The sequence below is a fragment of the Pelobates fuscus genome, chromosome 2 (assembly GCF_036172605.1).
Source record: "Pelobates fuscus isolate aPelFus1 chromosome 2, aPelFus1.pri, whole genome shotgun sequence".
Taxonomy (NCBI): Eukaryota; Metazoa; Chordata; class Amphibia; order Anura; family Pelobatidae; genus Pelobates; species Pelobates fuscus.
The window spans coordinates 283,676,485-283,702,995 of NC_086318.1; the positions used below are offsets into that span (position 1 = coordinate 283,676,485).

Below are 26,511 nucleotides of genomic sequence, written 5' to 3' on the forward strand. Positions count from 1 at the left end.
AGGAATAAGTGTGCCTCCAATTACCGTTTGCAACAATGTTGCAAACGGGTAATTGGCAATCAGTGTAATGTATGCTTTGTCCTCTGGGTGGCCGCCATTCGGGAAACGAACACGTGGCGGCGGCCATCTTAAACTACCGAACAGCGGTGTTTTGCCGTCGAGTGTCTGGAACTAAAATCGGACACTTGACTAGGCAAACACCGCTGAGACCTCCATACTTCCAGAAATTCGTATAGAAACTACCGAATGACCCGCCGTTCGGTAGAAAGAACCCCACAAACAAGGGAATTCATTCAAACCCTCTCCAGGCTCTATAACACAGGCAATTCGTCTGTTTTCATTCCCTTGTTTGTGACCGACCGCAGGGCCAAAATGCATGGAACTGTTTTCGGATACTTTACCCATGCGGTCGGTCAAATCTTTGGAACCCCATATCTCCCGAACCGTTCATCCGAATGACCTGATTCTTGAATATGTTGTCCCCCTGAATAAGGGCTATCAGGGGATACCTGTTTTGGAGGTGTAGCGTATGTATTTGGGGTACATCCAGGAATTGGGGAAAAGGGTGTACGGTATAATTATGTTAAGTGTTAATCTAAGGGGAGGAAATGTGTGGGAGGTACATTCATGTGATTGGTTAATTTCATCCTCCCCCTGGGAGGGTCCTGTATGTACCTGTTTGTAATAAAAGCCAGGCTGGGTGTCCCAGTCCAGAGTTCCTGTTTTACCCTCAAAGTGATGTGTCGTCTCATTATTGGGGGGAAGGATTTATTGCATGCTGTTCCAGTTGACTGATAGGAGTACAAGCCTATTCGTATGGTTCCTATTCAATGGTCTACAGCATTCATATGCTTGGGAGAATTTAAAAGGTTTCTCGGATTCAGTGTTCGTGTGTCTCCGGTCGGGAGAATGGTGTTTGCAGTAGCTGCCTGTGCATCTGTAAAGGGGATTATCGCCTAAACTGGGTTTTACCCTCTTGTAAGTGAAACGGTCCATTACACATGAGTATTCCCCTTCTCCATTGTGCTGGGCAAGCCAAGTGGTCAAACAGGTAGTTAGTCTTTATTCTGTTGATTGGGTTACAGTACATGTAGGTGGAACTGATTATAGGAGGAGCTATATGTCTATATAAGGGACCTACACTGTACGATCAGGACTCAGATTTTAGCTGTTTTTGGTGACATTAGTCCCTCTGAGTCCCGGTCGGTGAATCGAATAAAGATCTCTTCCTTCCTGAAGAAACCTGTGTCCATCTCTCTGTGCTTGGCTTCCGTCAGTTTCTCCGGTATCATTTGTGCGTTTGAATGTGAGCATGTTGTTGTATACAGTATGTGTGTGCATGTAGGGTGTAGTATTGGTGTTTAAGTGTAGGGATGTGTTTCTATATACGTTCTGAATTTGAATTCAGGGGTGTGTTTGTATGTAATGTTTGCAGGGGTGTGTTTGCATGTTGTGTTTGATTGCCGTGATGTATGACATGCATTCACAGATATACATACACATTAGCACACTGATACATGCACACATCTGGACACATGCACACACTGACAAAAACTGGCGTATACACACACAGACACATACATAAATACACGTGCACACACAGAGATAAAAACACTGTAACATCCACACACAGAGATACACACTTACACAGATATGTACACACAAACACAGGTACACATGCAGGGGTGTATTTGTGTGCAGTGTTGGCGTAGGAATGCTGGAATGTATGCATTGTCACACAGATGCACACTTACACAAACACTGAGATACACACAGGAACACAGATACACATGCAGTGGTGTATTTGTGTGCATTGTTAATGTTGGAATGCAGGGGTTTATTTGTGTGCAATGTTAGATGGGATGTATGCATTGCCACACGCATAGATACACACACTGACACTCATATACACACACAGGTAAATATACACTGACACACAGGTACACATACAAACTGACACACAGATACACAGTGAGATACACACACACGGTGAGATATACACACACACAGTCAGATATACACACATACAGTCAGATACACATACACACATACAGTCATATACACACACACACATATCAATTTACATAGTTTTGCCACCCTCCTTACCTTTACAGAAGTGTGGCTTCTCTAGAGTCCAGTGGGAGCTGGATGGCTGAGATTGATGGGAGTCTTCTTCTTCTTCTTGGTCTGTACCGTCTCTCTTGGTCACCTTCTCTCCATGTATGCCTCCTCCTCCCCAGCGGCACTCAGTTAATTGGCAGGAAGTGACCTCACAACACTTCGTCCAAGCAGACAGGAAGACAGAGGCCCGGTCTGGAGCTCTCTTAAAGGGCCGGGGGCCCCGATTACCTGACCTGCTGCAGCCCACCGGAATATTTCTTAGTATCCCGGTGGGCTGTTCAGACCTGGCTGCGGGCAGGGGGCCCACAGAGCAGCTGCTTTGGGCAACCCAGGAGCAACAGGGCCCGGGGCAGCTGCCCCGTTTGCCCCTTGTTAAAGACGGCCCTGCTGCATATAGACAGATATGCTTGCATATCAGTCCGTTTCAAAGATAGGAGATAAACTTAATATACTGGTATGGGCAACCAACATCGAATATCTTGATTAAGGCATGGAGGACTAACTCTTAGGTTGCCAGGCAGATGATAACCACGTTTTGATTAAATTAATTACTGCAAGGTCCTTTCTTACTAGCAAAGTATGGAAGTATGGACATTATAAGCTTACTCTAGGCACCATCTCTAGGCTTGAAAAAGACCTTTGTTGGTCGAAACGTTGCTTGGCGTTGCATTTTTTCCTAATAAATCTGCATACGGTTTCAATTTGGAGTGCCTGTGGTCCTTTCTTCTTTCGTGTACTCTAGGCACCATGACCATTTCACGGATTTGCCTGGAATCTGTATATGCAACATTTCAAATATATATATATATATATATATACACACACACACACACAGTTTAGCCCCTCTACTGCCAGAGGTGTAACTCCACCTCCAGACATGTGTTTGGGGTTCTATTCTCCTGCTTGGAACAAGATTTCCAAGCTGGCTAATGTCAATACTGTGGGTTGCTGTTTGCAAATTGTAGAGAATGTTCTGAGCAAAACTAACTATGTCTGAACTAACTGCATATATGCACTTTTTAAGAAAACGGTGCATTTGAAACCCTTGGAGTTTAATGTTTAGTCTATGTGGGCTGATTTCGTCCGCTCACTTGCCGTATATAGCTGAGCACATCAAACTTGTCATCATTCAGGGAGCATATTTTGCCACTGACACTTCATGTGGGCTAGCTCTTGTGTTTTGCGGTTTCTACTCTGAAGATATGCCGGTGAACTGTGTTAAGCTTCTTACAAGAGACACAAAGCACCAAAACCACTACAATCTTAAAGGAACTGTATGGGCACCTTAACAATGTAATAAAAAAAAAGTTATGATGCCCAGAGGTCCCTGGTGCTTTCTTACCAGAAGGGGTTAAACAGTTCATGAATGGTTTAACCACAAAGGTTTCTCTTCAGTGTCATACCTGCCCCTCAGCAGCATTTGGTTTCTCCTATTCAGTTTGAGGAATCATGGAGTGCCACTAATTGGCTATAACGGTTACCTGACACTAACACAATCAGTAGCTCTCCATTCATAAAAAGGTACATATCCATGGGGACAGGAAGTGCCAGCAATGGAGAGCAACTTTCAAGGTTCAACCATTCATGAACAGTTTAACACCGTTGGGTAAAAAAGAGCCAGATGTTCCTTAACTGTAGTGATTTTGGTGCATATGCCCTATTCCTGCAGTCTGACAACTGTAGACATTGCGGTTTCTAAATAAAGACAATGTTTACATTTGTCAGTCAGAATGCCCTACAGGCACTTGCTCATAAACACATTGAAGTTTTCGCATTAACCCATTAACCCCTTAACACCGCAGCCAAATGTACAAGTTGTGAACGAAACAAAACGTAAACAAAACCTGGCATTTGCGCTATATTCTGTCCAACCGTAATTCACCTTTCATATTAAATGCACCCCCCCTTATTATATATCATTTTATTCAGGGGAAACAGGGCTTTCATTTAATATCAAATATTTAGCTATGAAACATAATTTAATATGAAAAAAATGGGAGAAAATAAGATTTTTTTCGTTCTACATGACATTTTAACTGTCAATGTCATAATACTGTTTGCTTTTACTGCAATAAAATACACATATTTGTATTCAGCAAAGTCTTTCGTGTAAAACAGTACCCACTATGTACAGGTTTTATGGTGTTTTGGGAAGTTACAGGGTCAAATATAGCGTGTTACATTTGAAATTGAAATTCGCCAGATTGGTTACGTTGCCTTTGAGACTGTATAGTAGCCCAGGAAATAAATTTACACCAATAATGGCATGCCATTTGCAATAGTAGACGACCCAAGGTATTGCAAATAAGGGATGTCCAGTCTTTTTTAGTAGCCATTTGGTCACAAACACTGGCCAAAGTTAGCGTTAGTATTTGTTTGTGTGTGAAAAATGCAAAAAACGCCAATTTTGGCCAGTGTTTGTGACTAAGTGGCTACTAAAAAAGACTGGACATACCCCATTTGCAATACCTTTGGTTGTCTACTATTGCAAATGGTATGCCATCATAGGGGTAATTTTCATTCTTGGGCTACCATAGGGTCATAAAGGCAACGTAAGCAACCTGGCGAATTTTAATGTGAAAAAAATTAAACACAAGCCTTATATTTGACGCTGTAATTTTTGAAAACACCATAAAACCTGTACATGAGGGGTACTGTTGTACTCGGGAGACTTCGCTGAACACAAATATTTGTGTTTCAAAACAGTAAAAAGTATTGCAGCAATAATATCGTCCGTGTAAGTGCTGTTTGTGCGTGAAAAATGCAAAAAACTTCACTTTTAGTGGCGATATCATGGTTGTAATACATTTTACTGTTTTGAAACACTAATATTTGTGTTCAGCGAAGTCTCCCGAGTAAAACAGTACCCCCCATGTACAGGTTTTATGGTGTCTTGGAAAGTTATAGGGTTAAATAAAGTGCTAGCAAATTAAATTCCCTATACTTTCGGCATGGGTGGTCAGGCAGGTCCCGCTAATTGTAATTAATTAGGATACCTAATTATGTAAAAGTATTACATAAATATATGTGTAGAATTAATATATGTATATATATACATATGTGTATATATACGTATATATATATATATATATATATTTTTAAAATATTTTTATTTATATATAGGTATATATAGTGATATATACGTATATATTTATGTATATAGATATATATATTATTTCGTTCTACGTGTATTTTGATATAAATATATATATATTAATATCACAATACAGTTAGAATGAAATAAAACACATCTATATATTTTTTAATATTTTATTTTTAATTATTTTTTTATTTTATTTTTTTTACGTATTTACATATTTTTTTTATATTATTTATAAATATATATATATAACAATAATTATATATATATTTAATCAGTATCAGTCTACGTGTGATTTGATATTAATATATATATATATAATTATATACATATTAATATTAAAATACACCTAGACGGTGTATGTGTGTGTATGTATATGTGTATATATATACTTAGATCATATATATATAATATATATATATATATGATCTAAGTATATATTTTTTTTTTTACACTTGTTTAACTAATTTTATTTCCAGCCAGCAGGGGGACCAACTGTCATTACAGTTGGTCCCCCTGCTGGCAATACAGAAGCCAGCTATCCCGGCCATGTGATTGTGAGGTCCTCGCAAGGACCTCACTCTCACATGACCGGGAGGGACCGGAGGAGGAAGATGTGCCGCGGGGGGGCTCCCTGGGAGTCCCCCCCAACCGTGATCGCCGGCGTGGGACCGCCGGCGACCGGGTAAGTTACCAAAAACCGGAGGGCGTACTATTACGCCCTGCGGCGTTTAGAGCCGCTTAAAAAAGGACGTAATAGTACGCCCTCCGGTCATAAGGGGTTAAGAAGGCAATTGTTTTGACCAAAACAATACCTAGAATTTGACTTATATGTTTGATCAATCATAATTAACTTCTCTAATATTACATGTACCGACACTTATTGTATCATAAAGAAAATCTAAAAACGTGTGAGAAATTAAGAAATGTGGTTATTTTCCAAGTTTTGCATGTTATTTTAACTGTGAATGTCATAATAATGTTAGCTTTTACTGTATTAAAATACATATTTATATGATGTGATGTCCCACAAGTACAACAATGCTCCCCATGTACAGGTTTCATGTACATGGTGTTTAGGAAAGTTAAATGGTTAAAGAGCTTGCCCATTTCAGTTAATACCTTAGGCACACCCTAATTCTCATGGCCCGCGCTATGTGCCTCCATGGGCCGGTGACCGGCCCCAGGCAGGGAGGAAAGCAAGAGCGGACCTGGGGAGCTCTAGCCCTGCAACGTTCAGATCTCGCTTGAGTTAACTCTAGCCCCGCAGGCTAGAGCTCACTCACCACTGGACCACCAGGCATGGCAGCAGCACGGCCCCCCCCTCCCTACAAAAGGTAAGAAGGGAGGGGGGCTATTTCCTAAACGGTCCCCACACAATACACACAAACAGTACCCACACACAGCACCCTTACACATACAAACTAACAGCACCCTCACACACAGCACACTTACACAGCACCCTCATACATACACACAGCGCCCTCACACACACAGCAGTGTGTGTGTGTGTGTGTGTGTGTATATATATATATATATATATATATATATATATATAGATATGAAACAAGGGGGTGTGGCTGCACTCACCTGAACATGCATAAATGGGGTGCTGCTGGGGGCCAAATTATACAATACACTAGATCCAGTGCACTCACCTATCCACTAAACAGCAACTTCAATGTTGAAAGATTTTTTTTTTAAAAACACCTAATCTAGGCAAAAATAATGGGGGTTTAGTTACATTATATGATCATACATTGCATAAGCCTGCCACAACGTCAATGTACCCCATCTTTGGCAGCCTAATGTCTGCTCTTTTAAGATTAATCCACTTACTTGTGGAAAAAAATTCCATTTGGGGCTCTCTGCAGTACAAGGCTAAATAGGGCCCTGGGATGAGGCACCTGTGACAGGGAGAGGTGCAAAACCAAGGAGCTGGCTAGTTGCCGTTTAGTTGATAGGTGAGTGCGCTGGATCTTGTGTGTGTGTATGTGTATCCTTGCTAGAGACCACACACTTGATACACGTTTCAGATCGTTATTCTGAACTTCTTGGTCACAAAGATCACATGACCGCATTGAGCATAGTCTATCGCATAGCAACCACGTTGCACGCACTGACGCACGCTAGGGAAACCACGTGGGTCTCCGTGACACTTCCGGGTTCGGACGGGCGGCCACACACACACTAGAGATTGGTGAGTCAATTATCTTCACTTGTATATAAATGTTGTTTTTGTCACTTACAAATTGTTCTTGATAAAGACCCTGAGGGGTCGAAACGTCGAAATGATGATTTAACGTAAGCGTTTTTCGTATTAATAAATACACTATTGAAAAGTCCTTCTGGAGTGCTCCTCTTTATCGCTTGATATATATATATATATATATATACACACACACACACACACACACACACGCGGCGTGTGTTTGTGCTTTAGGGTGCACACCCTTATGCAATAGGCTGTGCACGCCGATGGTTAATACACAATTAAATTTGCCAGATTGGTTTGCTGGGCCTATGTTGCCTTTCAGATAGCAGCCCAAAAATGAGAATACCTCTATCATGGCATACCATTGAAAAAGTAGACAACCCAGGGTATTCAGTATGGTGTATGGCCATTTTTTTAAGTAGCCACTTAAACACAAACCCTGGCAAAAGTTAGTGTTCATATTAGTTTTTTTTCCCTTTTTTTAAAAAGACTATCCTTTCACGGATGAGATCATCTTCATGCATTTTACTGCTCTAAATCACACACAGTCATGGGAAAAAGAAAGTACACCCTATTTGAAGTCTATGGTTTAACATATCAGGACATAATAAAAATCATCTGTTCCTTAGCAGGTCTTAAAATTAGGTAACCATCTCTGGTAGTAAAAAGCCTTGGTGATCTAATCCCCATCTGGGTTATACAGGAGCCAGGAAGTGAGCTCCCAGGAGGGCAGGTTAGGGTGTGCTATGCCGCCCTACCAGTGTTAAAGCCCTCCTTTTGCAGGACGGCACAGCATACCCAAACAGCGTTAAGGGGTAAAGCATCATGCGTGATGTTTCTAAATGCAGGCAATGTTTCTCTATGGAAAGCTTCTGAATGAGACAGTGTGGCAACTGCTCTATGAGAAGCATTGGTTTGGATCAGAGATTTATGCCAAGTGGGCCCAATAGATAGATCCCCACCTGTTTCAGCTGTTCGTGCCATAGCTTGGGATTAACTGCATGGCAGAGACTGCACAGTTCTGGATAAAATTTGGGCAATTTTGGGCACCTGTTCTAAAGAAGGATATTATGGAACTAGAAAAAGTGCAGAGGCGGGCTACAAAATTAATAAAAAGGAATGGAACATATCAGATATGAAGAAAGGTTAACAAATTTAAACCTATTTAGTTTAGAAAAACGTCGCCTGAGAGGGGATATGATAACATTATACAAATATATTCGAGGCCAATACAAACCATTGTGTGGAAATCTATTCACAAACCGGACTTTACATAGGACACGAGGTCATGCGTTTAGACTAGAAGAAAGAAGATTTTGTCTAAGGCAAAGGAAAGGTTTTTTTTACTGTAAGAACAATCAGGATGTGGAATTCTCTGCCTGAAGAAGTGGTTTTATCAGAGTCCATACAGATGTTCAAACAGCTACTAGATGCATAATTGCAAAAACAGAATATTCAAGGATATAATCTTTCAATGTAGGGTAATAACTGCTTGATCTAAGGATAAATCTGACTGCCATTCTGGGGTCAAGAAGGAATTTTTTTCCTAGCTTGTTGCAAAATTGTAAGTGCTTCAAACTGGTTTTTTTTTTTTGCCTTCTTTTGGATCAACGGCAAAGAACATATGTGGGGAAGGCTGAACTTGATGGACGCAGGTCTCTTTTCAGCCATGTAACTATGTAACTATGTAATAAGAAATATATATTTTTTATTTTACAAGAGCGAAAGGCCATAATCTGAAAACATGGAACATTATATACAAATAAATGTATTGTAGTATAATAAGGTGATTACAATTCTATGAAAAATGTTCTGTTCTAATCAATAATATTCATTAAATCTTGGCCATCAAAAATATATTTCTATGGATTCTTTAAAGGTCTATAATAAGACAATCTGCAATATTGATGTTTCACTTTTTATATTATTTTTTATGATTTTTTTTAGATAGTTAATTGAAGAACATAATTTCCAAGAAACCATATTATATTGCACATTATAGGTATAATGTTTCTTGGGTGAGTTTTTTAAAAAAAAAAAAACTTTTTAATGATTAAACATTTTTTTTAAACTGTCGGAATGTTACTTTAACCCCTTAAGGACACATGACAAGTTTGGTCCTTAAGGGGTTAAAGTAATGCCTGACAGTTTATTTGTAGGGGGATAAATTTTTTTGCAGATTCCCTTTTCGGATTAATTATTTTGAAGATAGAAGAAATTAAACAAAATCAGAATTTACTATTTCAATATGCAGTCTTCCTAAGAATCCCGAAACAATAGCAATTCTCAGATTTACTAGAGCTAAGAAGGTGAATTCGGTCAGCTGGATGCATTTGGAAGGTCCCTGGTTTAAAATCTGTTATTTTCCCAACCTTATACAAAGTATAGGATTCAGAATATGTACAAAGCACGAATGTTAAACTTTGCAAACCAAATGCATCCAGCAGGATGCACATTCACAATTTTTGTGCAAGTGAACTGTAATTTTAACTACTACAGTTATATTTAACCCCTTAAGGACCAAACTTCTGGAATAAAAGGGAATCATGACATGTCACACATCATGTGTCCTTAACCCCTTAAGGACCAAACTTCTGGAATAAAAGGGAATCATGACATGTCACACATGTCATGTGTCCTTAAGGGGTTAAGGGGTTAAAAAACCTTTGGTCTTTTGGGGGATGAGGGAATAAAAGACTCAAGAAGAAAGAAGACATTTTAAGGTCAGTGTGTAATTTCCTTGTGAACAATGTCTGGATTTTGCAGTTTAAATTGCCCCATACTGCAACAACTAAGTTTGCCCATTAGGTATGGAGCCATTTGGATGTAAGTGAATAACCCTGTAAATGTCACACTCATAAACAGAAGGTTCTATATGCTATGCCGAACTGGATAAAAGGCAGCAGCTGCAAATAGCAGTTTTTCGCCCATTAATGTAAGTCCAATTAATAAAACTATTTGAATGTTAGTCTTGTTGTTTCTGATATTCTCTCCAGATGCCCTCAATAGCAATATTTTCATAATACATTATTAATGCCATGTATATAGCGCCAACATATTCCATAGTTACAATATTATGTGAGGGGGGATTTAACTATAAATAGGACAATTACAAGAAAACTTACAGGAACGATAGGTTAAAGAGGACCCTGCTCAAACGAGCTTACAGTCTATAGGAGGTGGGGTATAAGACACATTAGGACAAGAAATAGCAATCAAATAAGGTGGAGGTGAAACAGCGCTGGAGGAGAGAGCAAGAGACAGGTATGTGAGGTAGAGGTTACTCTGGGAAGCCGTAAGCTTTCGTAAAGAGATGGGTTTTAAGGCACTTCTTAAACGACGGAAGAATTGCGGCGAGTCTGATGGCGGTAAGCAGGCTATTCCATAGAAGAGAGCCATCTGCGAGAAGTCCTGCAAGCATGAGTTGGCCGTAAGGGTGCGAGCAGCGGATAGGAGAAGGTCATGGGCAGAGCGGAATGAATGAGAAGGGGCATACCTATGGATCTGTGAAGAGATATAAGAGGAGCTAGAATTGTTCAGTGCATTATAGGTATGGGTTAGCACTTTGAATTGACTCCTATAGGATACAGGAAGCCATTGTAAGGACTGACAGAGGGGTGAGGTGTGAGAGGACGGATTAGAATGGAAAATCAGTCTGGTGGCAGCATTCATTATAGACTGTAGCGGGGCAATACAGCTTTTGTGAAGACCAATTAGGAGAAAGTTACAATAATCCATTAGGGAAATTACTAGAGCATGGACAAGCTCCTTGGTAGCATCTTGCGAAAGAAAAGGGCAGATGCGGGCTATGTTTTAAGATGGAATCTACAGGATTTGGCAACATACTGGATCTGAGGCTCAAAGGTGAGGCCAGAATCAAGTATGACACCAAGACAGCGCGAAGGCACAAGACAAGGAGATAGAGATCTAGTAAGGTGAGATGGGACAGGATCGAGCGGGCAAGTGGTGGGGCGAGAGGAAAGGAGAAGCGCAGCCAACTCTTGCCGGGGAGAAAGTCTGAAGGGTAGGAAAGGCATCATCAACATGTGGTTGAGAAAGAGAACGGCAAGGTGGGGAGAATTCTTTCCTTAGCTGTTCAACCTTGTCAGTTAAGTAGTGTCAGGATTATAGTTGATCCAGCACGTAGAATAGTATGACACCAAGGACTAAGGATAACATCTAACTGAACCTTAGGATGGCTGGACTTAACATAACTGAGAATAGTCCAAATACTTGTCAAGGTCAGGGACATAGAATGAGACACAATGATGAGGAAAGCCAGAAGTCAAGTATACCAGAATTCAGGGAAGTCAAAACGAAGCCAAAGTCAAATACCAGAAAACGGCAATCAGGAACACACTCTCGGATAACCAGCTAGTGGAAACCACGACAGGGCACTAACAAAAAGGTAATTTGGGTTTAAATAACACTCCTTAGGCTGTAATTGGCTGTCTCTGACCTCTGACCCCAAAATGTGCGTGCGCGTCTATGACGTGACGTCGCACGCACGTTGGCACCATCTTTGATGTGGGCGAAGGTAAATTTCCTATAAAAATCCGAACCGCAGCGGCTGGTGTTCCTAAGAAAGTCGCACCCGCTGGGGATCCGAATGGAGGGAGACCAGGCAGCTGTCCGCCGGGACCAAGGTAGGTCAGAAATATCTCTGCCGTCATGGCTATTTATTTTTTGTGCAGCCACGCTGGCAGAGGAGCTGGGAGCCGTGACAGTAACCCCCCCACATGAAGAGCACCCACCGGGAGGGCAGGACCAGGCTTAAGGGGAAACCTGGCATGGAAGGAACCAATTTTGCGGCCCGCGTGTACACCTGAAGCAGAAACCCAAGAACGACCGGCAGGCCCATAATCCTTCCAATCAACCAAATACTGCAAAGACCCCCGAGAAAACCTGGAGTCAATAATAGAGAAGACTTAGACGTACTCCTCCTGTCCAGAAACAACCAAAGGAGGGGTAGGGACAGAAGGGGTGGTATATATGTTACAAATAAGAGGCTTAAGGAGGGATACATGAAATGTATTAGAAATATGCTGAGAAGTGGGGAGAACCAGAGAATAAGACAGAATTAATACTGTGAATTATTTTAACGGGGGCAATAAACCTGGGTGCAAGCTTCATGCTAGGAACCTTGAGTTTAATATTCCGTGTGGAGAGCAATACTCTGTCACCCACCTGGTAACCAGGGTTGGCACCACGCTTCCTATCAGCTTGCATTTTGAAACGAGCAGCAGCTGTTTCTAAAGCCGTGTGGACCTTAGTCCAAGTCTCACGTATACATGTGAGATGGTCATCCACAGCGGGAATAGCAGTGTCAGGGAATACCGCAGGAAGGACAGTGGGATGACGACAAAAAATAGACTATGTTATGGGTTGCATTATTTCTGTCGAATTCGGCCCATGGTAGCAAGTCAGACCAGGTTTCCGGAGTGTCATTAATAAAAAATCTCAAATATGGTTCCAATGATTGGTTGGCTCTCTCAGCCACACAATTGGTTTGAGGAATTTGGGTTTAAATAACCTTCCTTAGGCTGTAATTGGCTGTCTATGACCACTGATCCCAAAACGTGCATGCATGTCTATGACCTGATGTCGCACGCACATTGTAGCCATCTTTGATGTGGGCAAAGGTAAGTTTCCTATAAAAATCCGAACCACAGCGGCCGGCGTTCCTAAGAACGTTGCACCTGCTGGGGACCAGAATGGAGGGAGACCGGGCAGCTGCCCGCCGGGACCAAGGTAAGTCAGAAATATCTGTTGGCGTGGCTGCTTAGTTTTTGTGCAGCCACGCCGGTAGAGGAGCCAGGAGCCGTGACAAGCAGCATGCAAAGCTATCGGCTGTAAGGTTAGTTTAGGGGGTTGCCACAGCAGGGCGAAGAAGAGAGTTAAAGGTGTCAAAGACACCTGGGATTTCTGGAGCATGAACTAATGAGAGAGGAAATGCTAGACTGTTTGGCGAGGGCAAAGGCTGCATGAACACAATATGAATATATAATGGAGATAGTCTGCCTGGGCCCAGGAGCAGTCAGCACAACAGGAGCAGTCAGCACAACGGGAGCATCTTTGCAGGTAGCGTGTTGATTTAGTATGCCATGGTTGGGGGCATGTCCTTCTCGAGGTGCATGTTTGGAGCAGGGCTGCAGTGTTCAAGGCAGAGGTGAGGGTAGTGTTATATGTGGAGATGGCCAGTGAGGGACAGGAGAGGGAAGGGATGGATAGCAGTTGTGAATCAATATCAGCTGACAGCTGTTGGAGGTCAATAGAATTAAGGTTTCACCTGAGTTGTTATTGATCAGATAGCCCAAGCTAGGTTTTGCTTGTATATTTGAATGATTGTATGCCACCCATTCATTGTTATCTTTTGGAAAAACTGATTCTCATGGCATCTGAGGTCTTTGCTGGGTGTGATGTTTATGTGTTTTGGTCTTTACAGCAGCACCACTGCTTGGGAATGCATGTTCTGGATGTGTCTCTAATTCCCATTTTTGCTTTGCTAGGTTAACATTTATTTGCTAGGCTAAACATTATTTTTAGCCAATTATGCATTTGTACTTCACTCTCGTGTAGTTCAAGGTGTTTAAGTTACCCTTTCATCTTAATTGGTAATAAACTACAACTAGATATGAATAAGTGTCATTAATACAAATTAAAGCATTTAGTTATTTTTTAGGAGTCTGTAAAGAAGATGTTTTAATCAAGTAAAATGTATTGTTGTCCCTTGTTTAGGATAGATGCTTCTTCAAGAGCATTACATACTGCAGTAAAATCTTTGTTAAGATGACTTTGTATTATACAGCAGTGTTCCCCAACCCCCGGGCCGAGGACCAGTACCAGTCCGTGGATCAAACGGTACCGGGCCGCCCGGATCCCCACCCCGAGATTCTCCCCTGCCGGCTAATGCAGGGCTGGCATTGCCCAAGTGCCAGCCCTGCAATGTGCCTGCGGACCGGAGGGGAGATCAGAGATCTCCCTCCCCGGTCCGCAGGCACTGTGCTGACAGCCGGCAGGGGAGGGAGTGAGAGAGGACCCGGGAGCTCTTACCTGCAGCTCCTCCGGGTCCTCCTCTCGCGAGATTTGGAGCGTTGCCGCGGTAACCACGGCAACGCTTCAAATCTCGCGAGAGTGAACTCTAGCCCTGGAACTGGGCTAGAGTTCATCACACCACCGCTGGGACCACCAGGGATTCCCCACCGGACCACCAGGGACTAAGAAATGTCCCCCCTCCTCCCAGTAAAGGTAAGAAGGGAGGGGGGACATGGATATATTAATTTTAATAAAATTAAAAAAAAGAAAAAGCCACCCTACCCTCCTTACCCCCCATACACTACACACATTGCCCCACAATCACTGCCCCCATACACACACTAAACACACTGCCCCCATACACACACTACACACACTGCCCCACAAACACTGCCCCCATACACACACTACACACATTGCCCCACAATCACTGCCCCCATACACACACTACACACACTGCCCCCATACACACACTGCCCCCATGCACACACTGCACACAATGCCCCACAATCACTGCCCCCATACACACACTACACACACTGCCCCACAAACACTGCCCCCATGCACACACTACACACATTGCCCCACAATCACTGCCCCCATACACACACTACACACACTGCCCCACAAACACTGCCCCCATGCACACACTACACACATTGCCCCACAATCACTGCCCCCATACACACACTACACACACTGCCCCCATACACACACTGCCCCCATGCACACACTACACACATTGCCCCACAATCACTGCCCCCATACACACACTGCCCCCATGCACACACTACACACATTGCCCCACAAACACTGCCCCCATACACACACTACACACACTGCCCCCATGCACACACTACACACACTGCCCCAATGCACACACTACACACATTGCCCCACAAACACTGCCCCCAAACACACACTGCCCCACAAACAATGCCCCATACACACACTGCCCCACAAACACTGCCCCCATACACACACCGCCCCATACACACACTACACACACTGCCCCCATACACACACTACACACACTGCCCCAGAAACACTGCCCCCATACACACACTACACACACTGCCCCAGAAACACTGCCCCCATTTTTATTAACTCTCACATGAACATGCTATATACATTCAGTCTGCGTATGTGTGGGACCCTGAACCAACAATTTTGAGTCTATGTCTTTATGTGACTGTGTTTGTGATTTTCTGACTATGTATGTGTCTGTGTGTTTTTTTAATATATGTGACTGTTTTTTTTTTGTCTTATTAAATCAAAACAAGCGGGCCACGGAAAAATTATCAAACGTTTACCGGTCCGCGGCGATAAAAAGGTTGGGGAGCACTGTTATACAGTATCTCACAAAAGTGAGTACACCCCTCACATTTTTGTAAATATTTTATTATATCTTTTCATGTGACAACACTGAAGAAATGACACTCTGCTACAATGTGAAGTAGTAAGTGTACAGCCTGTATAACAGTGTACATTTGCTGTCCACTCAAAATAACTCAACACACAGCCATTAATGTCTAAACCGTTGGCAACAAAAGTGAGTACACCCCTAAGTGAAAATGTCCAAATTGGGCCCAACTAGCCATTTTACCTCCCCGGTGTCATGTGACTCAATAGTGTTACAAGGTCTCAGGTGTGAATGGGGTGCAGGTGTGTTAAATTTGGTGTTATCGCTCTCACACTCTCATACTGGTCACTGGAAGTTCAACATGGCACCTCATGGCAAAGAACTCTCTGAGGATCTGAAAAAAAGAATTGTTGCTCTACATAAAGATAGCCTAGGGGGCTATAGGAAGATTGCAGCGGTTTCACAGGACAGGCCTCGCTATGGTCGACCAAAGAAGTTGAGTGAACATGCTCAGTGTCATATCACGAGGTTGTCTTTGGGAAATAGACGTATGAGTGCTGCCAGCATTGCTGCAGAGGTTGAAGGGGTGGGGGCTCAGCCTGTCAGTGCGCACACTGCATCAAATTGGTCTGCATGGCTGTCGCCCCAGAAGGAAGCCTCTTCTAAAGATGATGCACAAGAAAGCCAGCAGTTTGCTGGAGACAAGCAGACTAAGGACATGAGGGAACCATGAATGCCAACATGTACTGTGACATACTGAAGCAGAGCATGATCCCCTTTTGGAGACTTGGCCGCAGGGCAGTATTTCAACATAATGACCCCAAACACACCTCCAAGATGACCACTGCCTTGCTAAAGAAGCTGAAGGTAAAGGTGCTGGACTGGCCAAATGGAAGGTGGGGGAGCGCAAAGTCTCTAGCATTCACCAGCTCCGTAATGTCTTCATGGAGGAGTGGAAGAGGACTCCAGTGGCAACCTGTGAAGCTCTGGTGAACTCCAAGCCAATGAGGGTTAAGGCAGTGCTGCAAAATAACGGTGGCCACACAAAATATTGACACTTTGGGCCCAATTTGGACATTTCCACTTAGGTGTACTTACTTTTGCTGCCAACGGTTTAGACATTAATGGTTGTGTGTTGAGTTATTTTGAGGGGACAGCAAATTTACACTGTTATACAGGCTGTACACTTATTACATTACATTGTAGCAGAGTGTCATTTCTTCAGTGTTGTCACATGAAAAAATATAATAAAATATTTACAAAAATGTGAGGGATGTACTTACTTTTGTGATATACTGTATACCCTATGTCTGTACTGAGCTGGAGGCAGGACCAGTACTACCATTAGGCAAATTGAGCATTTCGAGAGCCCTCTAGTGAACAACAGTCCAGATGCAGGTCTGGTAGGGAGATGGAGTGAGCGTGAAGATGGAGGGAGCATGCAGTCAGCTCCTCCAGGGGGTGCAGAGCAGACCATAGTCAAGGTTCCTTTGCAGTCAAACACTTTTGTGTGACACATAGTATTACTGCTAGAATACCCAAAAAGTGCAGATACATTAATAATTTCACTTTCAACAGGACTGTAACACCCCACAACTCCCCGTCCACTCTATACATTTTGGATGTTCTGGAACGTAATGTTTAAATGTATTTTTCAGTATGGTATGCATAGATAACGCATTACTTAATTAAAACAAATGCTTTGGTTGCACAAGAAAAAATAAGAAAACAATTTAAAAATAATGAAGTTGCAAATAAGAATATAATATTTATGAACACCCAAAATTGCCATATTCCTCACACATATTTTAAAATAAGGCAAGGTTTCACTATATTTCGTTACACAGATCTACTTATCAATTCAGTTCAGATTACACTGTACCCATATTCTATGGTTATTTATTTATTTTCTTTCCAGTACTATACTCAGCCAGTCTGGATCACTCCAGCTTTTTGAGTACTTTTTTCATATTTTAAAATACTCTCAAATATACATCACCCCAAATGTACCCATATCGTATATATTATAAATATATATATTGCCCCATGTATACTTTATACATTGGGCATATTGCAGACATGTTGCCTCTCTGGACGCAAACACTGATATGCCTCCACAAAAACACAATGATATATGCAGTGCTTATCGGTATCCGTGTGCATGTCAGGCACCATGCATCTGCCTGAGAGTGTCTGGAAGTGCATATTCTTGTCTATATGTATAAGGAGTATATATGTAATGTATTCCTATGTATGCATCTGCTTACCTTTTAGATAGGGAGTGGGCAAAGTATATTTACACAGTTTCTTCTTGGTGACATGGTAAGGCTGTGCTGTAGGTCTGCATCCAGACTGCCAAGAAGAAACTGTGCAGGACCACCAGAGTACAGTGAATGATCCAGGCCACTCGCAGTTGCGACTAGGCACAAGTTCAGTAAGGGCCACAGAGACAGACTTGCATCCATAGTAAGGGTACCAATTAAAGAAAACATTTTTTACAAAAATTGTGTATACACAAATCTAAAGTATGGGAACCTGAGAATCATGTATACACAATTTGTGTAGTTAAGGGGTCGAGGTGCTCACACTGGACCACCACAGATAATTAGCCCCATTATAGGGGCGTCGGGATGGGGGTGACCTGTGCTAGAGTCATGAGTGGGCTCTCGAAAAGCTCAGGGTCTCCAACATGACAGTTTGAGTTATTAGTCCGAGTGTCAAGTAATGAGGTTGCACCAATGCTGAACACTGAAATGACTTGCTGGAAATTCAGTGGTTAGCTTACTTATACTTTTTGGCAGTTCTGTGGGCTGGTTCAGCTGTCTGCCAGGTCAGAGTGTAAGAACCCCTTCATATCAGGCTGTCTGCATGTTGAAGCTGGCCATCACCAGCAAAAACACAATACATCCCCTACACACAGCATCCCATATACACACAGTGATGGAACACTCACACTACAAAAACACAAACCTATTATCAATAAGCCTACAAATTGAAAACAGAAAAAAGCAAAAATATAGATGTTGGCCAATATTACCAATTAAATGTGTGGGAAAGCTGAAAACAGCCCCCCTATAAAACACATATGACCACAGCATGCACACACATGCAGCCTTCAACTTCTCCCCAGGTAACATTGAATACCACAAATTACAACTGTTCCCCAATATGCTTATACATGATTGACAGTGAAAAACGTGAGTTAGAATAAAAACTACATATGAAGAGGAGAAAGAGAGACTATTTGATAAATAGTGGATACAATGCAGTGTGATAGAAAGCTACCATAATGGCTGCATTCTGCCTTCATTGACTATTTTCATCTAAGCAAGAACTACAATTGTGTCTGATAGGGTATAATCATTGCAAATACAGCACATTATCTTGCATGTGCTGTAGTTGCTGTAAATGCATAAAGGATCACTGTAGGATGTTTCTACTTGTTTTGATTCATCCTTAGGAACAAGAATTTAATCACAGAATCCCTCAAGTACTTCAACAAAATAGTGATGCAGAGAACTGTAGTAAAAATAATGCAACACTTGCATCAAGGGGCAAAATCATGTCAACACAAAGCAAGACCTCTAAAATGTTTTTGTTTTAACATGCCAGCATTAAATAGGGCAAATGTTAAATCTTTCCAAGATCCATTTGCTCTGAAGGATAACCGCAATCTGAATGTTTTATAACCTGTGTGTGTATATATTTTTTTGTATCAATTAGCCTTTATTGAAAGTACATGGTAATACAGAGACATAAATAACAGTGCAAATCATCAACCAAGTAGCAAAAGGTGTTACGCAGAACTTAAGGTGTTTAAGTACCCGTAATAGTGACTTATGGTTAACAAGGCTAGACTGGCATTATATAAACAGTAAATATAGTTAACAGAAACAGTGATCCGGAAACAAGGACCATCAAATAGAATACCATTCAGCTGCATAACACCATTAGTGGCAGGAGGAAGTTAGCCAAAGTAAGTGGACATAAACCCGTGTGTAGTTTGACTTATATAGCTCACTGCAAACTTACCTGAATCTAATAGCATTACCATTGTTTTCAGTATATCATTGTGAAGAATAGTTTGACAGAGTTTTTCTCACAGTATTAGACTCCTCGACCCTAACAATTTGAAATACATTTTATAGTTTATAAAGCATGATATTGGATGTTTTACACCTTTAAAATCATAACCTCACACCAATAAGGGAAGAATAAAATATATGTATATTAATACATGTTTTTAAATATCACTTCTATTCTAAATGCAATATTTTGATATGGAGATTTCCACATCTTATTCTCTGGTGGTTTGCATTAATTAAAGAAGCACTTTTCATATACCCGTTGCAGTTTGGCCACAGAGGATTACTGCACAGTAGGATAGAGTATATGAACTACTATAATAATTTCTAGAAGATATTATCACATCTTTCTTTTGCCAGTTTGATCAGTGAAAATAATCTTTTGCTAATTACTTTTCAAATAAATTCTACAATGGTTTAGCCATATTCTGTAATATCTAATTTTACAAGCAATACAAAAAGGCTGTGGTAAGTTTTCTGCATCCCACAACTATTTGATGCATACACGTTTGTTTAACACAACTGCAAGTTGTATAAAAAAAAAAATTGTACAATATTATCAACAATGCATCAAACTTACTTTTTTTTTATAAAAAATACTGGCTTCACTGATTAGAAGTCATGCATACTATTTAAAATACATTTCAATTAACCGAATTTGGCACAAAACATATATTCAAAATAAATATAAATCACTCTACAACGTAAAAATATTTACTATGCATTCAATTCCACCTCAAAAATTATTTGACGTAGCAAAGTATTGAACAGTATCAAAAACACCCATCACAGTGCTTAACAAGATTTAATGTACATTTATTCTTAACATGTGGAACATATAGTATAAAGATTTTATACTGAATAAATGATATTCATTAAGCCAGAGGAAAAGGAGGAATTTACAACAAGTAGTTTTTTTTTCCATTTTTTTCCTACATTTTCTTGAAATACAAATAAGTTGAATCTCGTCAATGAAAAACCTCAGAAGTTGTGTTGCTTTATCCATAATATTGTAATAATAGTCCCTTGTATTATATAACCATTGTCTAATTCAGTTGGCAGGCAAACTATTATCACATTGTGACCAGAAAGCAAAGTGTTCAGCTGTTAACCTGAAATAGAGCATGATTTTATACATTCTGAAACTTGCACATTACCTTCTCTTGGGTGGAGATATGGCCAATATAATATTTATCATCGGTGTCAAAAATAAAATAAAATAAAAAACAAAATGAAAACTCATAAAACAGATCCGAAAAAAAAAAAAATACACCCTGTCATTGTAACCACATTGTGGGAAGAAATAAAAGCTAAATAGTAAACATAAAAAATAAAATAAACAAATAAAAAGTGAAGGCCTGTACAACTTGTATATACATCACATCCCCTAGGCAGCAGGGAAAAAAACAACAACATATATTGAGACATATTTAAAGACTCATACAATGGAAGGTTAAACAAACATGTTATGTCATTATGATAAAACAGAGTATCTCTGTTTTTTTTGTGTTTTTTTTTTTAACTATTTTAAACAATCAGGTTTTCACTTTTTTTGTTTGCTTTTATTTTTTCCCTGGTCATTCTGTATGCATCAATGTTCTATTCTAATTTAATGATTCTCTCTTGAGAAAAAGATATTCATGTAACCAAGGTCCCTCTTCTGTATACTTTTACGTAATTACTGCACATTCTATTGCACACGGGTTTTATATTTGTCGCCAAAAATAAAAAAAAAAGATAATATCAAACAATTTGTTTCTGTGTAGTGATAGTGTACAATGCTTATAAAGGATGTCAATCAGTCCCTAAGAAAAGAGCAATACAACCAAGTGGAACAGCAAAAGGTAAAAGTGTTAAGAAACAAAATTACCTTTGAGGTAAAAAAATCACCAACTTTGGTTAGGCAAAAAAAAACAATAAACAAACAAAAAAAGAAACATAATATGAATATACACAAACAGCAAATATTTATTTTGATTACTCAATGACCGTTTCTTAGAATTTCCAATTGGTAAATAGTGACTGGATATGAGTAGACTTGTTCTCTTTTAACAATTAATTATTTTCCTCTTCTTTCTAATGTGATAAAAGGAACAGAAAAATAGCCAGTTATAATTTGACTTCCTACTCTTGCTTCACAAATTTTGGCTCCCCACTGATGTCATAACTGCCCTATTTGAAAGAGTACATCACACATGACAGAGGACACAATAGAGTTCAGGACAACAGATGTGGAGATATCCAGTAGACGACCTTCGTGTAAAAGAAATTCAGAGCGGTTTTCCTCCACTCTGGCCATGGCCAGTAAAGCCTTAGCAGCCCTACACATCATATCTATACTAGGTGGTTCCAAATGGGGAGGTTGCATGTGCATGAGGTTATGCTGGCTCTGCTGGTACTGGGTCATAGTAACCCCATCTTCCAAGAAGCTTATTAAGTTCCCAATGCTTCCTTTCTGTACAGCTATGGCCCTTGCTGCTAAAGTGTCCCCCTGAGCAAGGTTCGAAAGCAGTGCCATAGACATTTCTCGACATACAGGATTTTTTCTGTCTCCAACATACCTAACTAGAGTGGCATATAGTTTTTCTTGGCGACTAAATGGTGGAGTAGCCAAGATTAAGTCCACATTGTTGTCTTGTATACTGAGTTTACACAATGTTTCCAGTACAAGTCTCTGAGGGGCAAGGACAGAATTTTGTCCCACTGTTGTGAACGTATCCTGTGCCTCTGCAGATGGGCATACCATCCAGTGCAGCAAACCATCTAAAATTGGCAAACAAATACTTTCTGTATAGGCAGACAAGTCTAATTGTCCAGAGATATTGGCTAATGTCACCAAAGTATTTTCCCTCAGTGCCTCAAGACAGTCCCACCACCATTCATCCTTGCTGCAGCTCACTCCCTTGTCTACATCTTCCTCTTTTTCATAGGTCTGTGGTGTTCGTTTTCTCTCTGGATGCTCATGGTGAAGAAGAATCAATTTCCCAAGAATCAAAACCAATCCTGGGTGTTTTGACATCTCAGTATCATTACCGGGCACAAAAGACAAACTACGGATAATATTTGACACACAGATACATCGCTTTGCCAAAGAATCTTGCCACGGGGCTATTGTACATAATGGGGTCTCATCTCTGCTCCTGGGTTCATCTTCCAGTAATGTTATATTCCTATGACTTTTAACTTGATGAATTCCTAATGAAAGTTTACTGCTCTCTTCCTGAAAGGATGGGCTGTTTGAGTCTTCAGGCAATGCTCCTGGTCTAGCAGAGAGGACATCATCAATTGTTGCAGTTATACTTTTGTCTGGTTGTTCTTCATTCTCTTCATGAATTTTATCCTCCAAGTCTTTTTTCTTTCTGCTTGGAACATTAATAGTAGAGGGAGTCCTCCTGTGAAATGAAACATCCATTTTGCTTTCAAAGTGAGTTTGGATATGTTCTGTTGTATCACCTCCACCAAGTTTCCAGTGAAGAAGACCACTCGTAAATTCTTGAACACATCCAAGCTTGCCAGATCGGTCAATTACATATAGATTATTTTTTTTCACAACCTTGATTGGCAACTTATCAAACTTACTAGCTTGTTTTGGCCTCTCATTGGGATCAGTACACACTTCAATCATATCAAGGCTAGAGCTCTTTTCACCAGTATTTAGGCTATTCTTTCCTTCTTCAGCACTGCAGTCATTCTGACAAGGTTTGATTTCATCGTCTTCCTCATAATCATCATCATCATCATCATCATCATCATCAAATGCAAGTTCAGCTTCCTCTGCCAATGAAGACTGGCTATCTTCTTCAAGTGCTTTTCTGACTTCACCAACTTCATATTCCTTCAGTATCCCAAAGATGTCAATGAGGCATTTTCTAAAATACTCTACCAAGAGTTCAAGAAATCCAGGCAGCTAAAAGAAAAAAATCAGAAAAACAACTTAGGCTTCTATAAAAATATGAAAAAAGCAGGCATTTTAAGAAATATAAATAAATAAATACATTTTTACACAAGCACAGTCAAACTACAATAACTAAATTATTATTTTTTTTTAAATAAACACAGAAAACCAAAATATACAGAATTTGGAGTGTACAAAAAAATTCAAGATCCTTCTGTAAGGTTATAGTTTACAGTCTCTCCAGAACCCAACCTAGCACTCAACAATAGATGATTTGAAAGAAATAAAATATTAAATGGGTAAAAAATATAAAGATCTTCCAGATAAATGATTTGTAAAAAGCCAGCAATCACTACACTTTCACTAAATCAGGTGCAAAGGATTATAGGGCTTATAAAACGAGCATCCACATATCAAACTTTAAAAAAGATGTAATATAAAATAAATAATTTTGAAGTATGTATTTTCAGAGAATATTGCCATCTTGGTGTTCTGGAAACATACATATCCTGGTCTATAAAAGAGATAAGCTGATATTTATAGAAAAACAATATATAGGCACTAAATATGCCCCAAAGAGTGAAAATTGATACTTATCTCAGAGTTATAGCGCGACAGCCTCCCAGATCATTACCCAGAAAAGGTGGCCTTTACACAGCAAGAATACAAGACAACAAAGGAATTTGGGATACGGCTGTAAATCTAAAACAAACAAAAAGCATACAAAGTGTAATACAATTTAAAAATACCAAATTGCATAAATGTAATGCACTCACAAGATTACGTGAAAATAGCGCTCTATGGTGCCTCCCCCGATAGCAGTGGGGGGGCTAAGTGATCCCTTCTGTTGTTCACCGGTGGATACACAATGCAGGACTCCAGTGATGGTGATGGTGAAAAATAGCAGCTTTATTGATAAGGTGAAAAAAAATCCAACAAATAATCATAAAATATAATATAAAAAAATATATATAAAATACCAATAGGTCCTACGCGTTTCGTTCACTATATGTGAACTTCCTCAGGGACCATAAAGTAAAAATAATAATTACAAAACAATAACAAAATTGAAAAGCAGCCTAATTCCCCCATCCCCACAGTCCCAATATATAGGGCTACTCCCTGTGTCCATAATGAAATTCATGGGCGTTTTCCTGTTTCTCAGTCTTCATTGGTCCAGTCAGATCTCTTCCTCAGCTGTTAGGGAATTTCTTCTTGTTTCCAATTAAAGAAAAGCCCGCGTTCGTCTCCGTGAAACCGGAAGTGACGTCAATCACAGGCTTCCGCGTTCCACCATGCGTGTCATCACTGAAGGTGATGTAGCATCAGGGCAGTGCCCTCTGGTGGTCGCCAATAGAATAGTCCCATAATGTTAGTAATAAGTATCTGTCTAAAAACATAAAAAAATCGGCAGTAACAGAGTATAACTAGTATAGTAGATCCCCATATATATGGGGAGTTAATAGAGCATGTTGAATCAAACATTGGTGTCCTCTTAATCAATCATCAAATAAATCATTATAAATAAATTTAAAAAAAAATTGTATCATTATTTAGAGAAAAATCTCTTATCAGTGCAAGTGTTTGTTAAAAATATGAGAAAAAAAAAAAAAAGAAAGAAAGTGTATACACATGTCTATATTTTAGTAATATTGTATATTATGTCAACAAGTGGATATTAATATACATCTAAAATAATAATAGTCAGTGTAGCCAATAGCCATTTAATTATAATAAATAAAGATTATGGAGAGCAAAAATATTGTTAATCTTTAAAACCACAAAAAGAATGCAGATGTTATTGTATATTGAAGTGGGGAAATATAAAGCCCCTAAATAGATATGTATACCTGAAAAGATTAAAGGGACATGGACAGGAAAAGAAACAGCATGTGAATTATAAAAAACAAACCAAGTCAATATCAACATTTAGCCCATTGGGCTCTAATGTTTTTAGTTTACGGATCCAAAAAGTTTCTCGTCTGGAAAGTTGTTTTGGTTTGACTCAGTATAATACCGATCCTTCTTTTTCTTTGAAGGACTTTAGATGTACAGGCATCAAGAGGGTCTTCCCACACTGGCATGGTGGGGACAGAGTCCAACAACTTTCCAGATGAGAAACTTTTTGGATCCATAAACTAAAAACATTAGAGCCCAATGGGCTAAACGTTGATATTGACTTTGTTTGTTTTTTATAATTCACATGCTGTTTCTTTTCCTGTCCATGTCCCTTTAATATTTTCAGGTATACATATCTATTTAGGGGCTTTATTTTTCCCCACTTCAATATACAATAACATCTGCATTCTTTTTGTGGTTTTAAAGATTAACAATATTTTTGCTCTCCATAATCTTTATATCTTATAATTAAATGGCTATTGGCTACACTGACTATTATTATTTAAGATGTATATTAATATCCACTTGTTGACATAATATACAATATTACTAAAATATAGACATGTGTATACACTATTTCTTCTTTTTTTAATTTTCTCATATTTTTAACAAACACTTGCACTGATAAGAAATGTTTCTCTAAATAATGATACAAATCTTTTTTTTTTATGTATAATGATTTGATGATTGATTAAGAGGACACCAATATTTGATATAACATGCTCTATTAACTCCCCATATATATGGGGGTCTACTATACTGGTTATACTCTGCTGCTGCCGAATTTTTTTATGTTTT

At 39.9% G+C, this 26,511-nt stretch overlaps 1 protein-coding gene across 6 annotated transcripts in view; it reads right to left on the minus strand.

Moving 5' to 3' along the window:
• Positions 1–21,869: 21,869 nt before the first annotated feature.
• ARID1B (AT-rich interaction domain 1B) overlaps positions 21,870–26,511 on the minus strand; it is a 458,656-nt gene continuing 454,014 nt past the window's right edge. For all 6 annotated transcript variants that reach the window (XM_063443418.1, XM_063443420.1, XM_063443417.1 and 3 more), the window contains one exon: positions 21,870–23,826. In XM_063443418.1, the coding sequence (XP_063299488.1) occupies positions 22,081–23,826 (1,746 nt within the window). In that variant the 3' untranslated portion in view covers positions 21,870–22,080. The remainder of the gene's footprint in view (positions 23,827–26,511) is intronic.